The sequence below is a fragment of the Acomys minous genome, assembly GCF_964271855.1.
Source record: "Acomys minous genome assembly, chromosome: 8".
Taxonomy (NCBI): domain Eukaryota; kingdom Metazoa; phylum Chordata; class Mammalia; order Rodentia; family Muridae; genus Acomys; species Acomys minous.
In genome coordinates, this window is record NC_140489.1 from 88,335,229 (window position 1) to 88,354,091 (window position 18,863).

Here is an 18,863-nt window from a genome sequence, read left to right on the forward strand (position 1 = left end):
AAGAAAGAAAGAAGGAAAGAAAGGGAGAGAAAAAGAATTAAGAGAAGAAAATAGCTCTAATAGATTAAGAACTGAGAGGCAGATGGAGGAGGATCGATATTTTTCAGTGAAGAAATTAGGTACTAATTGGAATACTATACAGAGCAGAATCCTCAATAATACTTGAAATACTTTCCTATTTCTCTAATTGTTTCCAAATGTATCATGACAACCTTGATTATGGCAGCTGCACCAAGCCTTTTAAGTGGGCCTGCCTGGATGTGGACACACACAACACACACCCTCTGAGCCACACGCTGGACACCATGTTGAGCTGTGTGGAATCCAAGAGTGAAACCTCATCTTTATCTTGGGCATGAGGACAGAGATAGAAGCACACATTGGCACACTCCTTCACAGGATGAGAGTTTTCTCTCCTCATATTTGACACAGACACACGCAGACCAAAGCCTAACCACACATCACAGAAACCCATGTCGGCATGATTCCGCCATTGACCAAATGAAACCCTCAAAGAGACACAGAAGCCTCTAAGTCAGCACTGCAGGAAAGGGCATGGACTCATTTCCCCAGTGACCATGAGCTCATAAATTACACAGCAAAACTTATCATCTATTTTCACGGCAACTTTCCTTGAGAGATTACATGGTTCTCAGGCCACTGAAGCAGCTTTCTCTGCTGTGGGTTCAGTTTCTGTTTGTCATTTGAGTTTGGGGAGCTGCTTTGAAATATTAGGGACCGCCCGGTGTGGTGGCGCACACCTTTAATCCCAGCACTCAGGAGGCAGAGGCAGGTGGATTGCTGTGAGTTCAAGGCCAGCCTGGTCTTGATTCCAGGACAGCCAAGGATAAACAGAGAGACCCTGTCTCCAAAAACCAAAAAAAGAAAAAAGAACTATTAGGGACCAGCACCAGAGCATCCTCTGTATTAGGCAAGCTGTCTCCTAGTGTCACAGCCCAGTCCCTGACTTCAGGTCATCTTAATGACAAACTACACATCAGGAAATGTGGCTTGGTGGGACTTCCTTGGGATTCCAGGGGTGGGGGGTGGTCTTGCCCTTCTGTTCTGGACTAATTTTGACTTCTCCTTTCCACTGGGCCTCTGCTACAGAACACAGATCTGCGGCTTTCTGTTGCTCTCAGATCATAGTGTCTTTCTTGCTCACCCCTAAGCTCTCATGCATGTGTGCCCTGTGGCTGATAGCTTACTTCAGCTCACAGTACATTTTCCTTTGGAAAAACAGTTAACAAATGTCTGAAATACCCATTCATCTGCTGGCACTGCTGCTCCATAATTCAGCCCAAACCCTAGCAGAGTGTCAGCTACATACTGAGTACAGCAGCCCATGCTGTGTCTGAGGCAGAAATTAAGCTCAGTCTGAGACAGGCTGCGGCCTTCCTGGCTAGTATATAGATGTGTGAAGGCTCATAAATTAAAAGAGCAAATGAAACAGCGGCCCTTAAGGGATTTCATATTGATGATAACTAAAGCCATCTTGTCCTGAGATCAATCAAGGCCTCTCTTACTTTTTGCTTTGGCCATAAAGATATTGTGCACTCCGAAAATTAAGCTCCAACATGGCTATTGAAGATAATAAATCATTGGAAAGGCTAGAGCAATAGGCCTCAGCTCTGGAAGGCTATGAGGAGGCAGAGCGGTGTGAACAGAAGCCAGTGTTCACTGTCACTGCCGAGGGACTGGAAAGAGGCAGGGGGTTGTTGCCGGAAATCCTACAGCTTCATCCTAGAGCCCTATATCGTAGGACCACCCTCTCTAGTAGACAACACGAGCACAGGGCATCTGGAAATACACCAGGAGAAACAGTAGGGGAGAGAAACCCAGGCTTCAGACACTGCAGCCTAAGCATCCTGAAGGGGACCACCCCCACTAGCAAACAAACCAAGCAGAACCTTTTAGATCTTCCAAAAAGGCAAGTTGATGCCCCAACAAGCTTCAGCGGAGGTAAACAAAAGCGAAAGGTTCTGACAGCCTGACTGTGGTGGTAGTAAACCGCATCATCGTCATTAATTTCCAAAAAGGAAGGGGAGAGGAAACAGTGAGACAAGGACCTGCAACCTTGACCTTGAGTGAGAAGAGCGGCTGCCCTCACAGAGCAAATCAGAGAGATAGTCCTGCAAAGCAGACCCTGCAGGGCTGGGTGGTGGCGGCACACGCCTTTAATCCCAGCACTCAGGAGGCAGAGGCAGGAGGATCGCTGTGAGTTTGAGGTCAGTCTACAAAGTTAGTCCAGGATAGCCAAGGCCACACAGAGAAACTCTGTCTCGAAAAACAAAAACAACAACAACCACAAAATAAGAATCATAGAAGACCCTGCAGGACAGACCCATTAGCAACAGGGGATATGGAGTTGGATGTTACGGGGAGCACACAGCCCTTGTTCCCACTGAACCAGGACCAGGCGACCCCCAACCACCACAGCCAGATGAGGTGAGCACCTCAACCCTCAGAATAAGAGCAGAGACCTCCTACCATCTTCCTTTGCACTAAATGCTACTGAGTCTTCCCAGTTTTTCAGGACACAGAAAACCCAAACGAGAAAGAAGATGAAATCCAACTAGACAGAAGCAATTTCAGCCACACATAAAAATAGTTATTTTCATATTAAAGTCAGGGCTGGAGAGAAGGCCCAGTCGGGAGAGGCATCTGAAGCTATGCCTGACCGCCCCAGCTCAATAGTCCCCAGGGCCCATGTAACGAAAGTGAGAACAGACTTGTTTTGGGAAAGGTTCTCTCTCTACATCACCTTGGCTGTCTTGGAACTCACAATGTAGACTAGGTTGACATCAAACTCAAAAAGGCTCACCTGCCTCTGCTCCCCCAAGCACTGGGATTAAAGGCATGTGTGACCACATCAGGCAGAAGAACAGACCTCTTCAAGTTGTCCTATAACCTCTACATATGTGCATAGGATGTGCGCCATGATGTGTGTACACACACACCACAATTAATAAATAAGTTTTAAAAACATATCTAGGGCCTGGTGTGGTAGTGCACACCTTTAATCCCAGCACTTAGGAGGCAGAGGCAGGAGGATCTCTGTTGCTTCAAGGCCAGCCTGGTCTACAAAGCAAGTCTAGGATAGCCAAGGCTACACAAAGAAACCCTTGTCTCAAAAACCAAACAAACAAACAAAAAACATATCTAGGTCAATCATCCAGTAAATTAATTATTAAGCTACTATTCTCTAAACCAATTGATATATGACTAAGCCCTGATCCAGCAATTAGGCAAGAAAAAGAAATAAAGCAGCCAGCTCGTCTTACAGCTATCTCTATCTATGATGCTTGTTACAAAAGTATCCTAAGACTATGCACACAATACAGTATGAGCCAGTAAATAAATTCATCAAAGTGCAGCTTAAACTAGTATACAAGCATCAGTTGTGTTTCTATATACTAGTGATAATCTAGGAATGAAATTTAAAAGAACAATTCCATTCACAATAGCATCCAGAAGAACAAAATATTTAACAACAAGTGGGTGTGGCGGCGCACACTTTTAATCCCAGCACTTGGGAGGCAGAGGCAGGCTGATCTCTGTGAGTTTGAGGCCAGCCTGGTCTACAAAGAGGGTTCCAGGACAGCCAAGGCTATTACACAGAGAAACGCTGTCTCAAAAAACAAAAACAAACAAACAAAAAGTTTAACCACAGTAATGCAAGGATGTGTACAGTAAAAACCATAAAACGCTGTTATGTCAAAAAGACTTCAATGGCAAAACACCCCAAGTGCATAGGAGAAGAGACGCAAGGATGCTTTACTGGCGTCCATACTCCTCAAACTGATCTGTGGCGTCCACAGAACTCCCTGTTCCTCCTAGCTGGTTTATCTGCAGATGTTGAACATGTTCCTGCAGAGCTGCCAGAGATTCAGAACAGTTGAACACTTAGAATTCATACTTCCTCCTTTCCAAACTAACCCCTAAACCTACAGCCATGGAGCCTGCCTGGTACACAGAAGGGCGAGGGAGTCAGTAAGAGTCTTTAAAGACTTTCATCAAAGTCTTTAAATTTCCGTTTCCAGATGGAGGGATGGCTCGGCCGTTAAGGGGACGACCTAGTTTGCTCTTTCTACTGCTGTGATAGACACAATGACCAAAAACGACTTTGGGAGGAAAGGGTGTATTTCATCTTTCAGCTCACAGTCCATCTCCAAGGGAAACCGAGGCAGGAACCTGGGGACCGGAACTGAGCAGAGGCTGTAAAGGAGCATGGCTTGCTCTCTGTGGCTTGTCCGGCCTGCCTTCTCATCCATCTAGCCCAGGACCACCTACCCAAGGATAAGGATGGCCCTGTTGCAGTGGGCTGGGCCCTCCCACACCAATCACTAATGAGGACTATGCCCCACACACTTGCTCACGGGCCAGTCTGATGTAGATAATTGCTCAGTTGAGGTTCCCTCTCCCCAGAGAACCCTAGGTTGGGTCAAGGTGAAAAGAAACTAATTGCACAAGGTGTGTGAAGCAGAGGACCCCAGTTTGACGCCCTGTACCCAAATCAGGCAGCTTACAACTGCCTATCTATAAGCCAACTCCAGGGGATCTGATCCTCCCTTCTGAACTCTGGGCACTGCAGTCATACATGCACATTCATACACACACACACATATTTAAACATTTTAAATAAACATTTTAGATGTTTTGTTTCAAAGTCTAGCATCCAGAATATATATATATAGTGTGTGTGTGCATATATATATAGCGTCCAGAATATATATATATATATATATATAGTGTGTGTGTGTATGCATATAACTCAATAATAAAAAGACAACCAAAATGAAAATTGGCGAAGGATTTGAAAAGTTAGACCTCCGAAAACAAGATACATAAACAGCCTCAGGCACATGAGATGTGGCTCGACACTGTTAGGCATCTATCCATCAAGGAAATGCAAATCAAATTAACTCACAGTGAGGTACAACTTCACACGCGTGAGAATGGACATAATCAAAAAAGACAGACAATAATTAGTGTTGACAGGATGTGGGGAAAACTGGGACATTCACACATGGCTGGAGGGGATACAGAACGATATATGCATTCCAAAGTCTGGCGGTTCCTCAGTCCTCGCAAACTTCCATGCAGAGAGAGTCACCCTATGACTTAGCAATTCAGCTCCGAGAGAAGTGAGAATATACGCCTACAGAAAAAACTTGCAAAAAATAAATAAATAATAAAATACTCAGTGCATCATTCAGAATAGCCAAAAAAGCAGAAATAACTCAAATATCCTCCAACAGATGCACAAGCAAAACGTGTTGCAACACACAATGAAATACTATTCAGCCAATAGAAGGGGCGAAGCGCAGTTTCACGCCACAGTATGAATGAACCTTGAAAACATTAGTTATGCAAAAGAAGAGAACACGAGGCCTCACGGTGTTTGACTCCATATATGAGATGCCCACAGTAAGCAAATCCATGGAGTCCCAAAGCAGGTCTATGGACCCTGTGGGTGAGAGTGATTGTTGTGGGGTTTCCTATTAAAAATAACAACAACAAACAACAACAACGGAGTCTAGGGTTGAATAGTGAGGGTTGAACTACACACTAAAACTCAAGAGTTAAATACTTTGAGACAGTGCCTCTCAACCTGTGGGTCCTGACCCCTTTAGCAAACCTCTATCTCCAAAATGTTTACATTGCAATTCACAACAGTAGCAAAATTACAGCCATGAAGTAGCAACAAAAATAATTTTACAGTCTGGAGTCACCGCAACGTGAGGAACTGTACTAAAGGGTCACAGCATCAGGAAGGTTTGGGGACCACTGCTTTATGAGGACGACGGTAATGAGAGGGAAACCAAGTCTTTGTCTGCAGGCGTAACTGGCCTGGAACGTACTACGTCATGAAACTAGGCTGGCCTCGAACTTAAAGGGATCATTCTGCCTTCAATAACAGGATTGTAGGTGTGCACCACCAGGCCTGAACAATTTTATGACACATGTGTTGCACTTTTATTTTTTTAAAGCGACAATAAAAAGTACCACAATATGACAAAGGAATTATTTTAACGTAAATAATTAAACTTGAAGATAGATGGTTAAGCGCCTCTCCTGCCTTTTCAGGACTATAGAGTAGCCGTTTCTTGCTAAATATTTATTCCTATCTAAATTCAACATATGTGACACAAAGCTGGGCATGCTTTTTAAAAATAGTTCTCAAGCCTGGCACAGGTGGCACACGCCTGTAATCCCAGCACTCTGGGAGGAAGAGGCAGGCGCATCTCTGTGAGTTCGAGGCCAGCCTGGTCTACAAAGAGAGTCCAGACCAACTAAAAGGTTTCTAATGGTAAGTACTTCCCCAGGGGTTAGCGCTTGATAGCCCAGGAGGTGTCAGTCACACCTCCTCTAAGTTGACAACGAAGACTGCCCTGCAGAGGATCAACAGACACCAACCTGAACAGACAGAAGACACTAAAGAACCATCAAAGGCCCCAGCTCTAATCCTCAGCATGGTCAGGATTCTTTTTCTGTCAAGCGATTACAAGACTCCACTGAGCCTCAATTCCTTCAACTATGAAAAAGAAGTAAGTCCTCTCTCAAAAGGAATAATCTTTAAAAAGCACATTTCTTTTTTTTTCTTGCTTTTCAACTATTTTTCTCTTTTTTTGAGATTATAATTACACCATTTACTCCCTCCAAACCCTCCCATACAGCCCTGCTTGTTCTCTAATTCATGGCTTCTTTTCCCATTAATTGTTATTTTATACACACATACACACACACACACACACACACACACACCTAAACTCATAAACACAACCTGTTCAGTCTGTATATTGTTATTTATAGGTATATTTTCAGGGCTGACCATTTGGTATTAGGTAACCAATTGCCATAAGCACATTTCTTAAAGTAGAATTAAAGCCCATGGAAATATTGGTTATTGTCGGGGTGGCGCATACCTGTAATCCTAGGACTCAGGACAGTAGAGGCAGGCAGATCTCTGAATCTGAGGCCAGCCTGGTCTACAAAGTGAGTTCCAGGACAGCTAAGGCTACACAGAGAAACCCTGTCTCAAAAAACAAAAACGAAAACCACTTATGAGATTTCTTCTGTGAAATTAGGGAGAGAAGTCCTAAAAGCCTGCTGGCTTGTTAAGATTCTAAGACAAAGGAACCCATCATTTGAAGACACTGCCTTCCTCAACCACCTAATGTTATTGGCAAAATCATCACTAGCATCTAGTAGAAAGATTACATCATTAATAACACCTTTGACAGGGCAGCCTCCTGCCATAGTATGAGCAAAGGATGGCCACCATCTCTGCAGGGCTGGGCTATGCAGGACAGGAAAAAGAAAGAGCTCCTCCAGGGAGGAAGGGAGGAAACAGAGCAGCCTCAAGGATCTACCAGAAGTTCCCACTCAAGAAAAGCTGGTGTAGCCGGGCAGTGGTGGTACACACCTTTAATCCCAGTACTCTGGAGGCAGAGGCAGGTGGATCTCTGTGAGTTCGAGGCCAGCCAGGTCTACAAAGTGAGTCCAGCACAACCAAGGCTACACAGAGAAACCCTGTCTCAAAAAAACAAAAAACAAAAAGAAAGAGGGACGCAGAAGCAGGTGGATCACTGTGAGTTCAAGGGCAGCCTGGTCTACAAAGCGAGTCTAGGACAGACAGGGCTACACAGAGAAATCCTGGAGAGAGAGAGAGAGAGAGAGAGAGAGAGAGAGAGAGAGAGAGAGGGAGGGAGGGAAGCAACAGAGCCCACTCAGTAAAGCCAGCAGCAGGAGAGACTGCACTGACCCACAGGCACCAACGCAAAGGGTTTTCTTAGGCACCAGCTCTACAGAACAGGTGGCTGCAGAAACAACAAACTGCAAGGTCAAAACGCCTGATCTGAGTTCTGGGAAGATGACCAGTGCAAAGATGAAGGACAAGAGTTCAGATCCCAGAACCCACAAAACTGCTGGGGGGCCATGGGAGCCAGCCTGTAATCCAGAGCTTGGAAGGTAGAAATAGGGGACCCCAGGAGCAAGCAGCCTGTATCTGTGAGCTCTAGGTTCATTTGCGACCCCCTTCCTCCAAGATCAAAGGAGACAACTGATGTAAACCTCAGTCTTACATGCACACATGTGAACACTTATGTACATGGAAGGAAAAAAAATCTTGGTCCGAATCCTGGCTCCAACTCAGCCCAGCTCTGTGAAGTTGGTAAGGTGGCCAAACTTCCCTGAGGCTTCAGTAACAGCCAAGTTATACTGAAGGATGTCTGGGACCAATAATGCCCAACAAATACAGGAAGACAGGGGGAAAAGAAAAAAACCAACATCTAGCATGCTCTGCCACAGCAGCTAGCTCAAGGCGCTCCCCTGCCCGGCTAGGTGGAAGGTGCCTGGGAATCCACCATTATTCCCCACTGAAGCTTGTCCTACATCAAGGCCAGCCTATAATAACATGTTAGACAAACAAGAAAAGTGTAAACAGTAGAGCTGGCCTGCAGAAGGCCACACGGTTCTCGTCCTAACTACTAGACTCTGAGGTGCAATTGTAAGCATACTACAGGGCCAGAGAAACTGCCCAAGGCCTCACCATGGGGCAGTGAGGGTTATCCTCCTGCTATCAAAGTTAGGCAGCTCCCCAGCCCCCTCTGCTACCTCACTAGCTAACACTGTTCTCAGCTAGATTCCCAGAGCCAGCGCATGACACCAATGATAGTTACACGGTCTGGTTCATAGAGTTGGCATAGAGTCAAATTCAAGCCTTTGTACCACCAAGCCTGGAATCCTTAGTCTGAATTCAAGAGGTCCATAAACTTGGCTAAAGAAAAAAAAATTATGTGTGTGTGCATCATTAGCATCTAAGTGAAATCCAGCGTTTCTTCAACTGTGAATGAAAACAACACATCCCAATTAGTGTTCATGCTACCTGAGACTCTGGTAAAGGTGTCACAATACCACACTGTAATTATTAGCAGTGTCACACACCACACCATACACTCAGAGTACTCCACAACTTAGGTACCCAATAATTATTAGACCCAATAATAAATCTTCATATCATTAAAAAAAAATCACCTATTACCATGTCATACCTTTTTTAAATGTTTTACAAACTGAATTCGATATAATGGGTTTCACTTGCAATCTTAAATTTTTATTCTACGTGTTAACCTCTTTCTATAATACTCGCCGCATTCAGAGGCAGAAAGGGAGCACTGAAGGCTGGCCTAGGGCTACCCAGTCAGGCTTAGGGGGGAACAAGAGAAGAGAAGAGTCCTTCTAAAGAGAGGTAGACTGCCAAATGGATCCACGGCACAAAAGGGAAAAGATTAAAAGCATCACACACAACAACCTGAAGGCCAATCCTCTACAGTCCTGTCCCCTTTCACAGCCTTGGCAGTTGGCAGTGGCACTATATGCCGAGTAGCTAAATGCATTTAAGAAGAAATAAACTCCACCAAATTCCTGTGGAAGAACAACCATCTTCATAAAAACATAGCCACTGTCCCTGTATCCCAACAGCGCCACAGACACATGTACCAAGGAACCGAAATCACTAAATCCTAAAGAGGAAATCAAACCACGATAGATAGTTGGGGCGTGCGCCACCACGCCCTATAGACCTTGATAGTCTGAACCCCAAACCCAACAGCTTCCCTCCACACCACAGCAAAAAATGCAAATTCCCCTTCCAAGGCAAAGCCCATAGTGATCTGGCTCTCCCACCTCTCTACGCTGGCCCTCCCTCCCTCCCCCCCTCCCTCACTCCCCCCTCTTCTGATCACAGGCCTTCTGTCTGCCCTAATATTCACATCTTAGGTCTTTTCCCAGGCTCCTCTCTATTCACAAGCCTTTCAAGCAGGCAGCCTCTGCATTCCAGACTGCTCAAAGGTCACCTCTACAGAGGCCTGTCCCCATTTCAGTTTCCTCCCCTCCAAAACCACTTTCTACCCCCATATTATGCGTGACCTTGACTTACCACTACCTGGCACAGCATTACGTAATCACCTGGCTATCGGTGATTATCAGCGAGGGAGGAGCCTTTTAAAAATGTGGAGGCTCCAGGCCTCACCCAAATCATATGCTATCAGAATTCAGGAGAGTGGGGCCAGGTTCTCCCAGTCCACAGAAACCTCCCTCACCCACCAGGACTCAGGGCAGCCTACAACAGTACTTTCAAACCCTGGTGCACGCACTGCTCCTGAGGGTGCTGTTAAAATGCAGGCTCTGATCCCACAGCTCCACAGTTGGGAGCTGCAAGTTCCACACTACACTGACGGTGCTGTCTGATGAAGCATGTTGGGGTTGCAAGGGTTTAGAACCGCTCTCATCAACAGAATTTCCTGCAAGTATGTGGGACTAAGTCCCAAATCTGCATTATTCAACACAGTGGCCACCAACCCACAGGACCACCAAGCATTTGAAATAGACCAATATTACCAAGGAGCTGACCTCCTTCTTGGGCGACGCTGGCCAACAGCGCAGAACGAATGTGCCCCACCAGGAAAGTCACCTACAAATTCTTGGTCTAAGCAGCCCTCTACAGACTGGATGGATACGAAAATCCCACCAAAGGCCTAGTTGGTCACAGCTCAAGAGTGGATAAATATTTACCTAAGGTAGGGACACAGATATAAAGGACTGCATTAAACCACTTTGGAGCCTCTTATAACACTCCTCCATCCATGCCCTCTCCACCCACACAGCCCTGACCACATGCAAGTAGTCCCACATAAGTCACCACAGATGTCCTTCACACAGACATGACCTCGTGTCACCTGAGTACCCTCATCTGCCTGGAGAATCAGTTTCTCTCCACTAGGGCCACAAGTTCTTTCAAAGAGGAGGGGTTTCTAGTACCTTCGCCGATCCCATAGCAGGATTCTATAGATCCCAGATGAACAGCAGCAGGGCTGGACCCCACAAGGAGTGGTAGCGTAGTATTTCTACTTACTAATCATAAACAAGACATTGCATTCAGCTGGAGGAAAAACAGTCCCATCCTAACTGATTCAAAAGATAACCTCAGTTCAGACTTCAGGGCAGCATAAGACGGTGGCCAATTAGCCTACTCCCTTCCAAGAATACAAATACACTGGGAAAAGAGGTGGCATCCTTCTGGCCACAGATCCCAAATCTGTTAAGTCGGGTACTTTTGAAGGAGCTGGTTTACAAACAAGTCACAAAGGACTACAACTCAGACTCAAAAGCAAGGCCAGTTCCCACTGGAACTGCTGGGCGGAGCCTGGCCCGTGAACAGCAGGCCCCCTGGGAGTCTGCACAGTCCAGATGTTCATTCTCCCTCCGCAGTTAGAATGGCAAAGCGATTTCCTAGGTAACCAAGGACAACAGAATAAGAGAATCGAGAAACATGGCCCCGGAAGGAAGAAGATTTAATACTTAAGAGTCAATATCAAATTTATTTTTAAGACTACATCAGTGCCAAATAAACAAGGCAGATGGATGGCACTATGAAGAAGTCTCTAACAACACGGCCCCCTCAAGAACGGGCACGGTTTTCCTCTATTTCCAGAGTGTTCTGAAGTAACCAGAGGCTTAAAGAAACCTCAATATGGAAATAAAGCCAGAGGTGGGCAGCTCAGCTTTCAGATTTATGCCACAACTACTGATTTTTCTCCCTTACTTCCAAAAGCACAATGCTGACGCCAGTTGCAGCTCCACACTTTGCAAAGTTTGCTAAAACTGTGCAAAATAATTAACCCAGAGAAAGTCATCACACGAAGTGAAAAGTTTCAAACCAGCTACACTCTCACCTGCTACCAAGACAATAAACTCGTCAGAGGGAATGCATGGGGGCTGGGAAAGCAGCTTCTGGGGGCGGGGCACGGGGGGGGGGTACCGAGCTTGCTACACAAGCTTGTGAACCTGAGTGTGGATCCCCAAGATTAAGGCATCTATGCAGCTCCTCCTCGCCCTACCCCCAGAGGGGGGAGCAGAGACAGATGGTGAACTGATTCAGAGAAACATCCCAGTGTCAACCTCTGGCCTCAATCAGCACACGAACCATGCAAACACACACACACACACACACACACACACACACACACACACACACACACACACGGCAAGGTGCAACAGCCCAACCCATTCCCTCCTCTGTTGCCCCATCGTTCAGTGAAGTCTGGTAAAGCAGCTAGCATCCCATAAGCCAGCCGTCTGTCAGGCAGTGTACCACAGCCTTCAGAAACAGGCATGACTATCTAGACTGCGAACTGAACCAAAAATGGAAAAAAGAGGGGAGGGTCCTCATCCCACTTCATACAGCTAGAAAGTGATGGAGCTGATCTGGCAGAGAGGCAAGTTAGAGGACACGCCATTACTACGAGTTAGCTGAGGCCATGTAGTTTGTGAAAGCAGCATGGAGCCAAGTTCAAACTCCACTAGCTGGGTCTATAACAGGAAGTAACCTCCTAGTCTCAGGTTCCTTGCCTATAAAGCAGGGATAGAGATAAAACTCAGCAGATATGACTCCTGTAAGACAGGCCTGGCTCTCTCTCGCTTACTACTGACACTCTAGCTACAGGTGTGCAAACCAAGAAAGCCTGTCTCAAGTCAAAAAGTTGACGATGGCCACACATATTCCCCCCCTGGAAACAGACAGGTTCGCCAAGGTGAATAGGCTTTAAATCAGTTTGCTAATTCAATAACTCGTTTAAGTAGGAGTCCAGGAATGGATTTTTAAATCATGTTTCTGTGAAATGCATAATTTTATGTCTGTCATGGTACCCACTCTCATATATTGTCTCTGTATAAAAAAGATGTTAGCTTAAAATCCAAGCACTGTGAGCATCGTTTGTTCTGGCATTAGACACAGAACGATTTTTTTGTAATGGAAGTGAACATTAACTAATCTGGGAGTGGAAAGAAAGCATTGTTTTAAGCAATCCATGCTGGGTCCTTTCAACGTTCAAGTTAGCTCCAACTCCAAGTTCACAGGCACAGTACCCTAGAGTGGATACTGGGTGTGCTTAAGATGAGAGAGGCCTGCAATGATTTCAATTTTTCCCCCTTTGCCACTTGAACCCACTCTCTGCTTAGGAGGCCGAGTAAAGCAAGCCTGCAATTTAACAAAATGACCAAATCCAGTCCCTCTCTAATCTACTGAGCTCTTGAGTAATCTCTGGCACTGCGTGCAAAAGCAGCTTTGGGCTCATCCACTGTAAACTAAAATTAATCAGAGAGAAGGTATGGCAATTTTAATTGCAACTCCTATTTGCCTGGTTTCCCAACATCTGCCAGTGTGAATAATATTTCAACTGACACAATGCGGAGAGGAAAGCATCATAACTTTATGAACACAAGGTTTCTTTTAAGGACATCACACACAAAGTCCCCTTCCCACAGAAGGATCCCTACCTCTTCTTAATTCAGTCATTCTCATAAGCATTAAGGATGTACTTTCAAAACATTGTGACTATTTTCCTAATGCTTCTCAGCTGGCACTTATGGGGGAGGGGCTTCCCACGATTCAACAGCTCTTCCCCCCCCCCCCCATTTAAGGCCTGTTTAAGCCATGCTGACTAAAGTAGAGTAAAGCAATCTGCACATCGCTGCACTCACCACAAAAGACTTAGGTGCAGATCTTTTGGAAGAGGGGTGAGAAGAGGAGGCCTAAAAAGAAAAGAGGGTGCCCTAGCTATACACGTCCAACGGCAGGATGCTGAACCTAGGATTTTTCATCGAGTCTCATCTTGACTGGCTATGTCTACAAGGGCAACTAGTTTACACTAAAGAAAAACATTCTACTTTTTTTTTTTTAAAGCAGACGCTTTGTTCAAGCAAGGGGAAAGGATTTAATGACATTGCTTAATTTGAAGCTCTCTGAAGGCCAACCCCTCCCCCAACCTCTGGCACAAGTATTTTAAAATATCTACCCCAATCTTAAAATTCTGGCTAAAGGAAATGTTGTCATCGGTTCACTACTGCTACACGTGTGTGTCTGGTACACTCCAGTTACCTATTGTGAGCCCAGCTGGGCGCACAAATCTTAGGGAGCCAAAAAGATGCTCCTGTAAATTCTGTTTGTGAGGTTAAAAAAAAAAAAAAATGACGGAAGCGAGACTTTCCCAAGCCATAGCCTACAGCCTAGATTCACACAGCCTCTTCCTAGCCTGCTTTAATGTTCAACCCAAGCTGCTTCGCTCTTGCAGTCCCTTTTCCCCGGGATCTGGAGAGCTCGCTGCTTCGCCGTTCAATACGATGACTCCGCACCTTGAAAGTCCTTACTAAAATCAGGCCTTTTCCAGGTTAAGGACAAGGGAGATGCCCATGCTGCCAACAGGCACCACACAGGTAGCCCGGGAGCGGCCACCAAGGGCCTTTTGGACCTCAAAGCGCCGGCTCCATCCTCGGTAGCGCGGCTCTGCGGCACGCAGTGGGAGCTGCCAGGCCTCCTGGGCTGGGATGGACACCCCTGCCTGAGCAGCTTTGGGGTCCCCCTGGACCTGCTCCACTGTTGGCTCAGGGCGCACAGCTGCCCCCGCCGGGCCACTTCTGGAACAAGTTGGAGAGGTCCGCGCAGGGGGACCCATCACCCCGGGGCCTCAGAGCTAGCAGGGGTCCCCGGCTCGCTGCCGCCACGCACTCTGCGGCCGAAGTTGACCTCCGAGAGGATGGGAGCAAAAGACCTGGAACTCTGTGAGGGAAATGAGAGCAGACAGGGTTCCCCCAAAAAGGCCCAAGGTGGCCAAGCAGCCTCTCCCCAGAGCCACCTCTCAGGGAACAAAGGGCTTCTGTGTCGGGCACTGCTGGCCCGGCCGCGTCCGGCTCTGGGGGGACCTGAAACTTTTCCCTGGTGTGGACCCAGGCGGCCGGCGACGGGCGGCGGCACAGGGCATCAGGCACCAGGCGCGGATGCTTGGCGGGTCCCCCAGGGCGCAGCGCTATCCCCGCCGCCCTAGCCTCCCGCCCAGCACCGCCAAGGCTGCCGCTCACCTCCTCGATGGCCGCCACGGTGTTCCGGCACTGGGCCGTGCGCGTGGTGAAGCTAGAGGCCGTGGGCGCCTTGTAGTCCTCATGGGTCTCGGCCACGAATTCCGACACGGAAATCTGGTCCGGCATTGCCGCGGCACCCGGGTGCGAACCGCCGCCGCCTCAGTCGCCCAGGGCGCGGGCTCCGACACCGCCACCGCCGCCGCTCCGGGCCGCGGACAAAGGGGAGCGCGGGGCGCGGGAGCCGCCGCAGGGCGCTGGAGCCACCGCGGGACGCGCGGCGGGAGCAGGGGCGCGCGCAGCCCGCAGCTCTGCCCGCTGTGCTCCGGGAGCCGCCGCCGCGTCCTCTCCGAGCGAGCCCAGACGCGGGCACGCACAGCCGGCGGGAACTGCCCGCCACCCAGCCGCGGGCCCCGACGCCTCCCGCGGAGAGGGGCGGGTCCCGGCTGAGGGGGCGGTGGCCGGCGGGGCGCGGGGCGGGGCGGGGCGCGGGCCCAGCCACCAATCGGCGCCCTCGCCGCCACCGCGCCGCCGGGAAGCAGAGGCCGCAGGAAGGAGGGCCGTGCACGCTCGGGGGCTGCCGCATTGTGTCTGCCTTCGGGGTGTGCAGGGGTTCGAGGGCGCGCCCACTCCCGGGCTGCGGTGCCCGGGCCCCTCCGCTTCCACCCGGAGCCCTGGCACACACTCCCCAGTGGGCGTGAACTGGAACCGGGAGCGGCACTGGCTTCCTGACCCGGCAGGGGTCTACCCTTCTGCTCCCTAATCCCACCCCTGGGCGAAGAGCCCCCAATTTCCCCACCAGAACTTCAAGGAAGGGCTAAACATCAAGGAAGGGCTAAACAAGAAGGCAGTGTGGCTAGCTCGCCCCCTACAGGACTGCGAAATCCGCCGGGGCACCTCTCCTGCACCCTACCGGGACTAGCCACCAGGACAGTTTGGGATGCAATGACAGGAACCGTGTTCTGTCTCGTGTTCTGTCTTTTCGCCTCCTCGCAGCTTTAAGAAGCCAGGTAAAGATAGGTATTTGACATAGATCACAAAGATCACATGATATAAAGCCGAATGGGAATTCAAACCCATGACCTTCGACTTGGAAGAGTACTTCCAGCCTCTAAGTGAACGTCATGTACAATAGGAGTACTCCCAGTTACTTGTAAACAGTTTTAGGGTGCTAGGCCAGGCTTCACCCGAGACGATCACGAACCCACTGCAATGATATTGCTCTTGGAATTGGGGGGGGGGTTCCCAAGAGGACCAGAGGTAGAGTATTAGAAGAGGGAGCCTATTGTTTCTGATGGTTCTCGGAGAAAATACTTAAAACCCCAGCTGGCTGATCACAGACAAGACTGGACCAATAAAGCATCTTAATTAGTACACGTTTTCGTTTATAGCCCGTAAAGGAAATTCTCAGCTGTATTTTAAAACCCAGAAGTTCTAGAGACACTAGTCAAAAATCACACCCTATAACTCCCCCCAGGCATGTGGCATGGTTACTGCTGCTGCCAACAATACAGCCTAGAGAAACTTTACAAAAAACCTTTTGTGTGTCTGAAAAGGAGGGAGTGTGAGAGACATCGGAGACCCAACATGGGAGACAAAAGTGGTCTCCCGCTGCTGCAGGACAGTAGACCAGTCAATCTTTTTAAAGCTCCCATGTACAAATTTGCTGTATGAGGTGGCAGCTGGGGCCAGACATTATGTATGGCTTCTGGTATTTTACTAGCACTGCGTGTGAATAAGTTCAGCTTTCAAAAATAGCTGTGCCAGTGGGTAAGCTTTTATTCCTGCGCTAGGCAATAAATTACAATCCCCAAACTGTGCATCTTTCTACCACTTTTCTACCTTTGTGAGTTTCCATCCCTTTTAGTGTTTCAGGGACAAACCTATCAGAAGCATGCATAGCTCGAGAGCACTGTGTTACGTTTTCCTCCACGAGGCCGTCTTCTGTTCCCTCTGCCTCTCTTCCCACCTGTGAGTCCTTTTGTTCTTCTCTGAAGTTGAAGAATATTCCCTGTAACTTTTCAAAACTTTCCCTCTGGGATGCCTTGGGAAATTAAAGTAGTGTTTTTCCTTAACATCTGATACACTACCAGTCAAACTAATCGATGTGTCTATATAACACACAAACATGAATATAATTTAAAGCTTACATGTTCAACATGAGTCTAGGAAACACTACACACTCCTCCTTTGCATGTGGTATTGAGGGCTGAATCCAAGGCCAGAGGCAAGTGCTTCACCAATGAGCTACTCCCCCACCCCTCATTTACATATTTTTAACGCATGAAGAGAAGATGATGCTGATATTACCATTAGAGGCCTGGACACCACAAAGTTTATTTTAAAATCCTGAGGGGGGAAAAAAACTATTTTAAAAAATAATTCTTGCTAGCTGTGATGGCACATGCCTTTAATCCCAGCGCTTGTGAGACAGAGGCAGGTAGATCTCTGTGAGTTCAAGGCCATCCTGGTGGCAAAGTGAACTCACAAAGTGAGTTCCAGGACACCCAAGGCATATTGTATTGTATTTTACCTTGAGTGTATTGATCTGTTTTTGTTGCTATAACATACCTGAACTTGGAAATTGTATGAAGAAGAGGAGATTAGCTGAGATGCCAGCCAATGGTAGAGTAATAGTGCTTGCCTGGAGTGTACGGGACCTGTAGGGTCAGCTCTAGCACTGAAAGAAAACAAGAACAGCAAGAGGAGGGGATGGGAAGGAGAAGGAAGGGAGGAAGGAAAGGAGGGAGGGAGGGAGGTGCTCTTCAGCTAATGGCTTTGGAGGCTGCGTGGTTAGTTTTGTCAACTTGACACAAACATAGCTACACCTGGGAAGAGGGAATCTCAGTTAAGGAATTGCCTCCATCCGATTGGGATGTGGACTTGTCTGTAGAGCATTTTCTTGACTGTTCATTGCTGTAGGAGGGCCCAGTCCACGGTGGGCAGTGCCATCCTTAGGTAGGTGAGCCTGGGCTGTGTAAGAAAAAGGGCTGAGTAAAACAAGGAAGACAAGCCACATTCCTCCGTGAAAGGTCTCTGCTTCAGTTCCTGCCTCCAGGTTCCTGTCTTGGCTTTCCGGAATGATGCTTTATAACCTGTAACCCAATTAAACCCTTTCCTTCTTTAAGGTGGTTTTCATCAGTGTTTTATCACAACAACAGAAAACAAACTAGGACAGAGGCCTACAGCCTAGGGTCAAACAGCCCCGTCAATGTGGCCTCACGGTAGGTGTTGGCATAATTTCAACATTATGCTACATGTAAGATTGGTTACAGACTGGGAGCCAGAGACACAGGTATCACAACTCTCTATTTTAGAACTCTCTTTAAGGAGAACTAATAGAGGTCCCGAGAAACCTACCTTAATTGCTTCCAAGGATAGTATCTTCAGTTCCCCAACTACCTCCTACCAGGCCCTAACCTCAGTCCCACCCCTACACCAAGGCCAAGGCTCCAACACATGAGCCATCAGGGGACAAAGCACACCAGAACAGTATCAGAGAGAGGAACGGGTTGTTATCATTGAACTTGGGATAAGCAAGAACTATGTATAAGTTCTCACTAGTTCATTTCAGATCAATTTTACCACTGAGAGTTATTTTTAAAAACTAGATCCTAGGAGCTGGAGAGATGGCTCAGCCGTTACGGGTTAAGACCGCTGGCTGCGCCAGGCGTGGTGGCGCATGCCTTTAATCCCAGCACTTGGGAGGGTGGATCACTGTGAGTTTGAGGCCAGCCTGGTCTACAGAGCGAGTCTACGACAGCCAAGGCTACACAGAGAAACCCTGTCTTGAAAAACTGAAAAAAAAAAAAAAAAAAAGACCACTGGCTGTTCTTCCAGAGGTTCTGAGTTCAATTCCCAGCAACCACATGGTGGCTCACAACCATCTATAACAAGATCTGATGTTCTCTCTGGCATGTAGGTGTACATGCAGGCAGAACATTCAT

The 18,863-nt window shown here is 47.7% G+C and overlaps 1 protein-coding gene across 3 annotated transcripts in view; it reads right to left on the reverse strand.

The window, feature by feature from the left end:
- ASAP2 (ArfGAP with SH3 domain, ankyrin repeat and PH domain 2) overlaps window positions 1-15,348 on the reverse strand; it is a 151,601-nt gene extending 136,253 nt beyond the window's left edge. For all 3 annotated transcript variants that reach the window (XM_084792180.1, XM_084792179.1, XM_084792181.1), the window contains exon 1: window positions 14,920-15,348. In XM_084792180.1, coding sequence (XP_084648306.1) covers window positions 14,920-15,045 — 126 coding nt within the window. In that variant the 5' untranslated portion in view covers window positions 15,046-15,348. The remainder of the gene's footprint in view (window positions 1-14,919) is intronic.
- Window positions 15,349-18,863: the final 3,515 nt, after the last annotated feature.